Source organism: Schistocerca americana, chromosome 8 (genome assembly GCF_021461395.2).
Source record: "Schistocerca americana isolate TAMUIC-IGC-003095 chromosome 8, iqSchAmer2.1, whole genome shotgun sequence".
Taxonomy (NCBI): domain Eukaryota; kingdom Metazoa; phylum Arthropoda; class Insecta; order Orthoptera; family Acrididae; genus Schistocerca; species Schistocerca americana.
In genome coordinates, this window is record NC_060126.1 from 332,656,559 (window position 1) to 332,669,719 (window position 13,161).

At 41.2% G+C, this 13,161-nt stretch overlaps 1 protein-coding gene across 1 annotated transcript in view; it reads right to left on the reverse strand.

Moving 5' to 3' along the window:
• LOC124545199 (sodium-coupled monocarboxylate transporter 1-like) overlaps nt 1-13,161 on the reverse strand; it is a 172,770-nt gene that overhangs the window by 58,835 nt on the left and 100,774 nt on the right. The window contains exons 9-10 of the mRNA XM_047124063.1: nt 10,817-10,925; nt 7,216-7,325 (exon numbers count right to left, since the gene is read on the reverse strand). Of these exons, the coding sequence (XP_046980019.1) occupies nt 7,216-7,325; nt 10,817-10,925 (219 nt within the window). The remainder of the gene's footprint in view (nt 1-7,215; nt 7,326-10,816; nt 10,926-13,161) is intronic.

The following is a 13,161-nucleotide window of genomic DNA, read 5'->3' on the forward strand; positions in this document are numbered from 1 at the left end:
TCCGAATAGGGGACTGACCGGAACCTTTTATCAATGGAGAGACCATCTTAACACATTTTTCAATTAATGCAGTGGTTTTCATTGCCTTTTGAATGCTCATGCCGTTGATAATTGGTGATTGTTTCTTCTTTAGGGGCAATTTCGCATCTCAAGGACAAGAGAGTGCCCTGAACCTACATGTGCTCCCCAAACCTCTTTGACAAGGCCGTTGGCTGAACGAAGGCGACATCTTACGCCGGAGGTCTTCAGCCGCACTGCCGACGGTTTGTATTTAAAATTTAAGCGGCGGAGAATTTTAAAAAACGAGACCGAGTACGTTCACCGACCGTAGACCACATTTATGTTACCAGAAGTACATTGATCAGCCAGAACATAATGACCATCTTCCTAACTGCCGGCATCGCTTTGGAACGGATAACGGCGGCGAAGTTAGGTGGCTTGGAAGCAATGAGTCCCTGGTAGGTCGCTGCAGGGAGCCGGCACCACATCTGCACATACAAGTCACCTAATTGCGGTAAATTCTGGGGAAGAGGGCATTCTTTCTGATGGCATGTTCAATCACATCCTACATGTTTTCGATCGGCTGCATATCTGGCGAGTTGGAGGGCTAGCAAATCAATTGAAACTAGTCACTGGGTTCCTCGAACCACTGTATCACTGCCATGGCCTTGTGACATGGCGCATTATTTTGTTGAAAAATGCCACAGCCATCGGGAAACATTATCATCATGAGGGGGTGTACGTGACCTGCAATCAGTGTACGATACTGCTTGGCCATCATGATGCCTTGCACGAACTCCATTATAGCCTGTCCACTATGGACAGGGAGGGGGAGGAGGTGACAGAGAGTGGGGGATGGAGGGGATGAACAGAGAGGAGCTGATGGACAAAGAGAGGGAGAAGGAGTAGGGGACTAATAGAAGATTGGAATAAATTCATGCCACAGCAACGCCAGGTACTCGGCTGCTTTATTGTGTAATATGGATACAGAGATGTCGTACTGGATTTTGAACTGAAAGCATTACAATGGGCAGATGGGATCCCGACCATAATTGATTCCTAATGAAATTAAGTTTAATACTGAAGAAATTATTAAAAGGCTGGAAATTAAGGATATGGGACGTGGATAGGTGGAAGCACCCAATGGTTGTTGGAAGTTTTACAGGGAGAATTAGGTATCATTGTACTGAAACAAGGGAAATAAATACAATAAACGAAATTGGAAGGATAGAAAAGAATCATATAGGTAAAGAAGTAAGACCTGGTAGAAATCCTCAGGTAACGCGAGAGATACCGAATTTAATTGAGGAAAGGAGAAAATTTGAAAATATAGTAAATGAAGCAGATAAATACGGAACACACTCGTCTAAAATTGATATTTACAGAAAGTACAGAAGGGATCAAAGGTACTCGCTAGAAGAAAATGGATGGCTGTTCAAGCACGCATAACTAGAAGGAGATAGCTGCCACCTACAAGAAAATTAAAAATACGTTTGGAGCAAATAGAAGCAGTTATATTGATATCACGAGGTCATACGGCAAGCCAGGACGAGAAAAAGAAGAGAAGGCTGAAAGTTAGGAGAAATATATAGAAGGTCTACATAAGGTAAACGAATCTGAGGACAAAGATATAGAAAAAGAAGAGAACTAGATGAGGGTGAGACGAGAGGTACAACAGTGCGAGAAGAAACTGAAAGGGCAGTGAAAGACCTAAGTTTAACGTGGCCCCTTGAGTAGACAATCTTCCCTCAAAGTTATTGAGAGCCCTGACTGAATTATTCCATCGAGTGTGCAAGATACGTGAGACAGGCGAAATAATCTCAGACTTCAGAAAGAATGTAATAAATCAGATTCCAAAACAAACAAAAAGGCAACAGGTGCTAGTGCTACCAAACCACCAGTTTAGTAAGTGTTGGATAAAGATGTTGACACGAATTCTTTACGACACTTTGAAAAACCTGGGATAGACCCAACTTGAGGAAGATCAATATGGGTTTCGGAGAATCAGGGATAAAACACTGAATAAAATGGTTATTTGCAACTTGCACAGAAAGCAGACTGCAGTATTAAGAGTCAGAGGACATGAAAAGGAAGGAGTAGTTGAGAAGAGAGTGAATCAATGTCGTGCCTATCCCTGATGATAGTCAATCTATACATTGAGCAATCTGTGAAGGAAACAAAGGATAAATTTGGAAAGGGAATTAAAGTGCAAGGTAAAGAAATAAGCAGTGTAAGATTTGCCGATGACGTAATTCTGTCAGAACCGGCAAATGACTTGGGTGAGCAGCTGAACAGCATGGGTAGTAACTCAGAGATGAACATAAATAAAAGTAGCAAAACGGTAGACGCTGCCGGAATGCAGTCGAATTAAATCCGGAAATACTGAGGGAACTGGTAAATGAGACAATAAAGGAAGTAGATAAATTCTGGTATTTGGTAGCGCAATAAATGATGATGCCGAAATGAGGAAGGATATAAAATTCTGTCTAGCCGTAGCACAAAAACAAATACAGAAAAAGAGGAATTTATTAACGTCTGATATCAGCTTAAATGTCAAGGAAGACTTTTTTGACGGTATATATCTGCAGTGTAGCCTTGCGTGGAAGTGAAACTCTGTTGCTGTGGAGTTCAAGAGCAAAAGAGAATATAAGCTTTCCAGATGTGGTGCGGTAGGAGAACGCTGGATATTAGATGAGTAGACCAATTATCTAACGAAGAGGTACTGATTCGGTCTGGATGAAAAAGGAACTCATGGCACAACTAGAGTAAAAGAAAGGGCCGGTTGTTACGACACGTCCTGAGATGTCAAACAATTGTCAGTATGCTAATGTTGGGAAGCACGGGGGAGAGGAGGGGGTGGAATTGTAGATGGAGATCACGGCTCGAACACAGTAAGTAAATGGATGTATGTGGCGACAGTTACGCAGATATGGAGAGATTTGCACAGGATGGACTTGCTGGATCTCACCAGTCTTCGTACTGAAGATCAGGAAACAAAGAACATCGGATGCACAGGGAATAGGAAATATTTTTACTAGATTGAAGAGAATCTGTACTAATGGCTCTACAGGGTATTTGGAAATTGAGGTAAAACATAGCCAAATCACCGGTAACATTGAGATTTTTACGCACGAGGTCACCCTTAAACCATATTGCAACAGACTCTGAGTCATTCATTTTACTATTGTTCCGAGTCCTAACTTCAAAAGGCGCAGTCGATGAGAAGCACGAAGTACCAATGTCTCTGTTGCATACTGTTGATTTCAAATGTGCGATAAGCAATCACATCTCTACTATTAAACTCTCCAAAGCCAGTTTATCTCTACAATCACCACAACGCACAACAACTGCAGTGGTCCAACCGTTACCATGTTGAGCCACACCATTCTTAGTAGCAAAACTCGGTACTCATCCCACGAATACAGATGGGCGTTACAAACTGACTTGGAAAGCTACACTGGGTGCAGTTGTCATTGAAATATTATCACCAGCTTTGTAAACTGTAAGGTATGGGGTCCCACTCCTCCTAAAACGCGGCTGCGGCGGCGCGGTTCCTTCCATCCCTTTACGACGGACCTGCACCTGCCTGTGAACATTGTGTCAGCAGGTCATCAGTAGGGAAACCGAGCGAAACCTAATGTACTTCGACGTGAACCAGGCTGCAATTAAAGTCACTAATCTACGTTTCGGGAGAAAATTTTCACACGAAATGAAAGGTTGGCAATTTTGTCCTTAGTTAATATATTCTGGAACTTAGGTGAACAAGTATCACTGCCAAGCCCGTGCTAGTCTTAATACAGTCACTCCCAATCTCTTTCACTCACGTTAGCAAGTTTATGGTGTTGCATTTCCCGGAAACGTAATACCTACAAAAATACAGATTGTTTTTTATTGAGAATGCTCGACAAATATGAAGTCTGTCGGTACCTAATGCAGTCACAGTTCTTAGCCACCGACCTGCTCAATACGCCATGCGGAATATATGTCTTTTCTCGTCACAAAATTCACTGAAAAATTCCGAAATTTCTACACACCCATCGGAATAATTATGCCGTCAATTTACAACACTTTTGATGTATGAAACACTGCTAGATCCGGCAAGTTGTCATTTCCATCGGAACTACTACTACACATGTCTGAATTGTTTCATGGGTAGGCTCCGACTCCTCTCTAGAATACTCTAAGTCTTCTCTACCAGCAGAGAAAGGCGCGCGAAGAATATTGCTTTACCGTTGGTCAATATACTCAACACCCAATAGCAAAACAACCTTCTCCCGCGTCAGTCCGCGCTTTTCATCAATAACCAATCGCAAAATAGTAAACCTAACGATAGCACTTTTTACCAACGTAACTATCTAACATGCTTAAGTTTTGTTTATGGATAAAGTTAATTACTCTTGTTACTTATACCTGAATTAACTTTCTCTTTACCGTAAACTTACCTTACAAATCTATTCCACAAAAAATCCCCTTTGTCCACATCCATACTTCTTCGAAATGTTCCCACACTAAATCCCACTACATAACTCGTTAAACAATTATCTTCATATTAACCTTAAACCACACTCACGCATCATTCATACTGCTAAAACACATTTATAACATTTTACACACACAAAAAGACATAATAACACTTCATGAAAATAATAGAACAGTTTATGAAAAATATTCTATTACTTTAGTCCACTCTAGTGGGCACAATCGAAACTAAACCACAGTCCCCTATACATTAATGTCCTCTATCGGCTGATACATAAACTACGTGCGCATCCAGTCTCGTGTCACCATCTGTCACTATCCAGCTCTGAGACACATCTCCCACTTAACCGCCTCCAAAGCAGGATCGGTATAAGGCGCTACGCCCCACAGCGTTCTAGGACTTGTAAGAGGGGAGTGAGCACATAATATTTTGAATAGAAACCCATGTCAGGAAACTTACCGTTCCCCTTCTATGACGGTTTCTATTCAGATGTGTAACGAGTCCGCTTCTGCTGACGGAAAGGGAAAAGTGCTTGTCATGGTATGCAATAGGATAGACAGGATGACGTGTTCTACGTGAAACGATCACCTGATGTGGCTTAGTCTGCCTTGCAGGGAAATACCTATAGAGACAGAGGAAGATCTGCTGGCACGAGTTCTGGCCGCTGCACTAGAAACCGGAGAGACATCAGGTGGGATGGAGAATGTGTACCAGGACATGCTTAATAGGTACAACGTCTGTAACAACGTTAGTGGTCTCCACATCGAACCACTGTTGTGATGTATCAGTATTGTTCTTTAAGTACAGTGTTCTGGGTTCTTGATTGTTCTGGCATAATGAAACAGGGAAGTTTAAATAATACAAAAAATGTGCGTAAGTGATAAATATATGTTTCGTCATGTTTCCTTTAGAATTTTTACCTAATACTTGTATTGTGTTACACCTAATTCAGGTCCTCAAACAGACGTGGCTGTGTTAAGCTTTTGATTGTAAGCCGTCGTACAATGGGAACGGCATGTTTCCGAACATAAGTTCCTACTCGAGATATTATGTACTCATTCCCCTCTACAGATCCTGGAAGTCTATAATGGGAATTTCCGAACATCCTGTGTGTAACAAGCTATTGATTCAATCGATGTTACTTCACTGAAGAATATTTCCGTCAATGCTAGAGCTTCCGTAAGAATTCATCAGAATGTTGGCAATTTAGAACCGTAAGAGACAGGGAAGGAAGCTACCTACAAGAAGCACTATACGTAGCTGTTCTGGTCCTTAACTACAAGATTTAATAATACATACATTCTGAAATACCTTCGCCTCGGCGATCAACTAGTACTGTTTGCATTGTAGTAGAGGAGTGCAGTGCATTGCCAATAAACTTCCATAGTAGATGGAAAAGCGTCACAAAAAAAGCTTCTAAGGTGATCTATAGCGAAAATAAAGCAAAAAAGACAGAAATGAACAATGAAGGCATAGAACTTTGAACCCTTGTATTTCGCGAAAAACCGCTGTACTGACTGGGCCATCTGCGAACGACCAGTTCTCACAGCTTTCCTTACGGCACTAAAGCTCTGAGCAATGCCACGCGTCTTGGGTCGCGCTTGGATAGCTCATTCGATAGATCAGTTCCCCCACGAAAGGAATAAAATTTTATTCCAAAAAAAAAGCGGCCCGGCAGTCCCATAAATTCCACTTTTTCCGATATTTGGACAGTGTCGTGTCCAGCCATCTTCAGAGTGAGCCAGGTAACAGACGCTCCAGCACTTGAACTGTCGTTTTAAACAAGCGGACCACGCCACTACGTATGCTGCAAGAGATTCACAAGGCGCTAGAGACGTTAATCGGCGGCCAAGAGGTACAATGAATGCATGAAATACACACGTCAAAAAAGTCTTGTATCACATCGGTTCTCAGAACTCCTGAAGATAGACGTTGACTGTATATATTGTACCACAGACACAGTCCCTTTGACTGTTCAGAGATGTCACTAAACCCACCCAAACATGTAAAAAACCATGTATGAGCAGCGCCTAGTAGACCGAGGGAGTCCGACAGCCGATCAGTTCTACTCATTCCACCAGGAAGGAAGTACACGGCTCAAGTTGTATGTAGTTCAATCGTGCCTAGTCGGTCAATACCACGGTTCGATCGCGGCCGGATTATTAGTTTGTGCCAGGAAGGGCTCTCAACAAGGGAAGTGTCCAGGCGTCTCGGAGTGAACCAAAAAGGTGTTGTGCGGACATGGAGGAGATACAGAGAGACAAGAACTGTCGATGACATGCCACGCCCATGCCGCCCACACGGGCTCCACATTGCAAATTTTATTATGTGACGTCTACTCTTCAACATCTTGTCTCTAGGCTTCATACGATTCGCTTTCTTTCGCATACTGGTTTCATGTTATTGTATGTCCTAATGGCTGATTGATGACGGCCGTAGTTTAATCAACACGTTTATATTCTAGTCCAGTTTTATGCAGTTGGGGGAGTACGCCATCCAGGCAAGCATTCATTGTCTTGTAGTTCTTGAATTATATTGCCTCATGATAATGGCATGATCCCCGAAATGGGTCAATAATACCAAAGAGTATAATGTCTAGTTATCAAGTCGTAATAGAAATACAGCTTTTGCAAACCGAGTCTGAGAGGCTGAGAATGGTTGCTTAATACAAAGACTGATTTACAGCTGACAGTGTGTACTCCAACATGGATCTCAGAAAATATGGAGACATTTACCTGAGGGCGGCACTGAAAACACCCGCAACAAAGATTCCCGGCATACCAGGCAAGTTCTGCAGGGTTTCCATCACCAGCAGCGGAAGCAACTGATCCTTGGCGGTCGCTTGCTGAAAGAAAGGGAAAACAGACCGGTTACGGTGCACTCTCTATTTTATTTACATTTCTGTAGGCATGTGGTTTACCATATAATTCAGAGCTACAGCCTATACTTGCAGAACCAGATATTAGGTCTGCAAATATTATTTGCAATTGAAGGGACCGGCAGGGGTGCAAGCCCACAAGCGTGTATATTGTGTTACTGCATGTTATACGCTTGGTGTAGTTCAAAGACAAGAACATAATTACTATAAGGCAAACCGGGGTGTATAGGAGACAGGGCTCTATAGCATTACATGTGGAATTAGCTGTTAGCTGCATGTAATTGCTTCAAATATACTACAGTTACAATGGTCATATTAATCTTTGCTAAAGTGAGTGTTAGAAATATATTCCACCGACCTCAATATTAGCGAAATAATGTTTGCTGTCATGGTGGAGGAAGGTGGCAGTCTAGTTACAACTGAATGATAAATCATTCTTTGCATCAAACATTGTTGCGTCTGAATGGAGGGCCATGCCTCCGAGGAAAAATCACATTGTCAAGTGTTAAAATTATATATTTTTTCTTTTGTGTGGCCACAGTGTCCATAGTTGCTTTAGAAGAGAAGCTACATACCTACTAGCAAAACAAATGCAGTCACAGCTCACCCAGTATCATAAACTAGAAGATGAAAGAACAATGAGAAGTACCTCTCAAGTGGTAGAAAATATAATAGTCGCTAAAATCCCTGAGACAGCAATATTGCTCTCCTTTGATGTAGAAAGTATGTACAGTTGCATCCCTGTCAATGAAATCATTAAAATAATTGAAGGAAACCTGAAAACACAAATCCAGCTACCGCATGACACACAGAAGAAACCATAAAATTATTACAGAACTATTTTGAATTCAGTCAAGGATACTACATAAAAATGAAGGTTTACCAAAGGGGTTTACCTATCTCAGGAACATTAGCCAACATTTTCTTGAATCACATAGAAAAATTGATATTTGAAGACATAATAACAAAGAAAAGCGACAACGTCATCTACTGGTATAGATACATGGATGACATAATATGCATGGCAGATGAACCTAAAAACAGAATACAGCAACTACACAAAGACATAAATACTGTACACAAAAACATAAAGTTCACAATAGGAGAAAAACAAGTAAACACACTCAGCTTTTTAGACACAACCATTAGAAAAGACGATAAAAACATACATTTGACATATGCAGAAAACTCACAAGTGACACTGTGTTAAATGCAACTTCAAACCACCCACAGAGTCATAAACAAACAGCAGTCAAATACATGTTAAACAGGCTGAACAGGATCCCCCTAAACAGTTGTAATTATCAGAAAGAGTTAGCCATGATAAAACAAATGGCATTAAAATGGACACAAAGAAACAATGGTATACAAACAAAATAAAAAAAATAAAGAGACAAATAATGAAAAAACTAACCAAACCACACTAACTTGTACAACTTGTAATACAACAAACAAAAATGGCATACAGTGACGTACCACAACAAATTATCTCATGTAATAGGGAACATATTCAAAAACAAGGCATAAACATTGCATAAAAAACACAATTTCATACAAAAGCACACCCCAAAACTAAAATCAAAACCAGACAGACGCCAACAACGTCGCATCTATCAACTCAGTTGCAAAGATTGTGAGAAGATGTACATTGGAGTAACTGGCAGGACATTTGACACAAGAAATAAAGAACACATCAGAGCATTCAGATATGGTACAAATCATTCAATATTTGAGGATCGTCTAAAAGAACACCGTAGACCAAGCAATATTGAAAACGATATGAATATCATAAAAATCAGTAAAGACAGACACCTCTTCCGTTTCCAAGAAAATTTCCACATACAAAAAGCACTAACACAAAATAAACAGTTGCTCAGTGACCACAAAAATATCGGAAACCAGACTCTATACAGAATAATTGATGAATTTACATGAAAAAGAGCCTTTTCAATCCTTCACCCCCTCCCGCTCTCCCACATCGCCCCTTCCCCCCTCACAATTTCGTTTCACTTCTCACTCCTCAGCTTCTCCTCTAACTCACACTCCATCACACTGCTGTATACTTGTGTCCACTCATCATAGTTTCCCCGTACCCTTTTATATATATATATATATATATATATATATATATATATATATATATATATATATATATATTCTTTGCATCGCTATTGCTTCTCTACTCTTACGCGACACATAAATACACATAAACATAAGTAAATACGATTAAACACACACACTATCTTATTAAAAAAAAGCTGCATGTAAAAGACAAAGTAGCGGAAAGGTTATGTTGGCAACACTACAAAACACAAACAACACATACTTGAAGTACAAAAAGAAACAGAATACAGTGGTGTGCATTAAAGTGTGGTGTGAGAAGTACATAGTGCTGTAGAACATCCAAAAATTAGACCAAAATTGTCAGTGCCAAAAAGAGAAAAACTTCGATGTGTTAGCAGACCGCATTTCCCGATGTAAGCGAGAAATCAGCCGAAAAATCACCGTAAGTACAAATTAAAGTATTCTTAACGAACTGGTTTTCGATGTAAAAATCAAATCAAAGTGTTACTAACTTAATTACAGACGACTGATGATGCTCTACCTCAGTCAAGCGAGACGCTTCTGGTGAAAAAATCACCCACTTTTGTAGTAGCAGCGACAGACCAACAGTACGATCGAGAGTTAACAATATCATCTCTCTGCTCTGTATTTTATTTACTAATTTATACAACGCAAACAATTTAGGGCCTGCAGGTCCATTTCTGCATCAGACAAGGGTTACACCAACGATACTTTTCATCTCATACTTGCAGTGGCAGTTGATAGTAAATTTAACATGATACATAGTAATAAAATTAAAAACCTTTGGAAACCAGGTTTGAATTTATTTCATGACAATGATAATGACAGCACAAAGAAGTAATAGTTACAGTACAGGATAACAACTGCAGAAAAACGATTTTTATTCGACCAAAACGGCGCTCTTTTCGTGGTCAAGAGATCTCCGAGTCATGATTTAGAGATGGAACGATTATCCATTCAATTTGTATTCCGGGCCATTTGTCTGTACATGGGGTAGGAGAGCGATAGACGTTTTTTAAGGTTGAACCACTGCTGTGATCTCGAGGTAGCTGGTGACGTGGACGGTTATTGGAAGGGTATGAAATTATGCAGTTTTTTGTGACCACACACAGACAGACGCGGATAATAATCACTCTGGCTTTGGTCTCCACTGCCCTCAATGAATTTATTGGCAATCACCAAGAAAAATTGTACCATACATTCACAAGAATGCCTACAACCTTAAAATCCCTCATACAGATAGTTACTAGATTTGAATGAATAAAACGAAATATCATAAATCATTGTCTGTCACTTCAGGTTGATATTAGAATTCTTTTGTGGCCACAACATCAGTCATCGCTGAGCAGGAATACACTAACGCTGTGTTTTACCTTGGTAGTGAGAGGATCACAGTCATGGTACACTGCATAAGTGAGCAAACCAGTATAGCAGCTCATCAAAGTGAGACACAACGCACCAGCCAGGAACATCCACATTGTCCTGAAAATAAACAAAGATTACATGACGACAATAGGCTCACTTTTTAGGTCAAGGTAGGTGTTATTACAACAGTTTTTCATTGGAGACGAAACACAAAGCTGAATCTTCTCGAAAACCTACAAATGTTTACTTTGTTGGAATTAGATCATGGCCCTTGTCTTTCACATACAAATACAACTTTGGGAATTACGTTAAGCTGCAGATATGTTACATACGTACTAGCAGAAATAATGTTGTAATGGTGCCCATACTGCCATTCAAAGACACGAAAGATAAACAGTTTCCCGAAGACAGACGACGTCAAATCAGTCTTCATGATTACAGCTGATACGACGACTGGTGAAGCTTGTAAAATGTTATACACGGTGTTACAAAAAGGTACGGCCAAACTTTCAGGAAACATTCCTCACACACAAAGAAAGAAAATATGTTATGTGGACATGTGTCCGGAAACGCTTACTTTCCATGTTAGAGCTCATTTTATTACTTCTCTTCATCACATTAATCATGGAATGGAAACACACAGCAACAGAACGTACCAGAGTGACTTCAAACACTTTGTTACAGGAAATGTTCAAAATGTCCTCCGTTAGCGAGGATACATGCATCCACCCTCCGTCGCATGGAATCCCTGATGCGCTGATGCAGCCCTGGAGAATGGCGTATTGTATCACAGCCGTCCACAATACGAGCACGAAGAGTCTCTACATTTGGTACCGGATTTGCGTAGACAAGAGCTTTCAAATGCCCCCATAAATGAAAGTCAAGAGGGTTGAGGTCAGGAGGGCGTGGAGGCCATGGGATTGATCCGCCTCTACCAATCCAGCGGTCACCGAAAATGTTGTTGAGAAGCGTACGAACACTTCGACTGAAGTATGCAGGAGCACCATCGTGCATGAACCACATGTAGTGTCGTACTTGTAAAGGCACATGTTCTAGCAGCACAGGTAGAGTATCCCGTATGCAATCATGATAACGTGCTCCACTGAGCGTTGGTCGAAGAACATGGGGCCCAATCACGACATCACCAACAATGCCTGCCCAAACGTTCACAGAAAATATGTGTTGATGACGTGATTGCACAATTGCGTGCGGATTCTCGTCAGCCCACACATGTTGATTGTGAAAATTTACAATTTGATCACATTGGAATGAAGCCACATCCGTAAAGAGAACATTTGCACTGAAATGAGGATTGACACATTGTTGGATGAACCATTCGCAGAAGTGTACCCGTGAAGGCCAATCAGCTGCTGATAGTGCCTGCACACGCTGTACATGGGACGGAAACAACTGGTTCTCCTGTAGCACTCTCCATACAGTGACGTGGTCAACGTTACCTTGTACAGCAGCAACTTCTCTGGTGCTGACGATAGGGTTATCGTCAACTGCACGAAGAATTGCCTCGTCCATTGCAGGTGTCCTCGTCGTTCTAGGTATTGCCCAGTCGCGAGTCATAAGCTGGAATGCTCTGTGCTCCCTAAGACGCCGATCAATTGCTTCGAACGTTTTCCTGTCACGACACCTTCGTTCTGGAAATCTGTCTCGATACAAACGTACCGCGCCACGGCTATTGCCTGCACTGACTGCCGAACCACGTTCGTGGTGAACATTAACCTGTTGATGCTAGGTACTGATGTGCTTGACGCTAGTACTGTAGAGCAACGAGTCACATGTCAACACAAGCACCGAAGTCAACATTACCTTCCTCCAATTGTGCCAACTGGCGGTGAATCGAGGAAGTACAGTACATACTGACGAAACTAAAATGAGCTCTAACATGGAAATTAAGCGTTTCCGGACACATGTCCACATAACATCTTTTCTATATTTGTGTGTGATGAATGTTTCCTGAAAGTTTGGCCGTACCTTTTTGTAACACCCTATATAAACCTCAGACCTCTCAGCATTTGCGAAATACCATAGGAGTGCTGACATCGTAACGTCGCGCAGACTTTATGCGCGGCAACACAACACCATATTGAACATGAGAGTTGTCTATTACTACGCTATCCAGAGAATAGTGTAGTAGCTAAAAATGAATTGGAAAACAGACATACCATCGCATTAAACGGCACCTTTATCGTAAGGAATGCTTCCGGTTTCAGTGCTAACATAATTAAAGGAGGTATATAGATAAAAATATCGCTTAACATCTTCAACAAAGATGGTGCTTCACAGTTGAGCACGGCGTGTGGCCGGAGCATCGCAAAGTTAAATAGGGGCGCAGGAGACT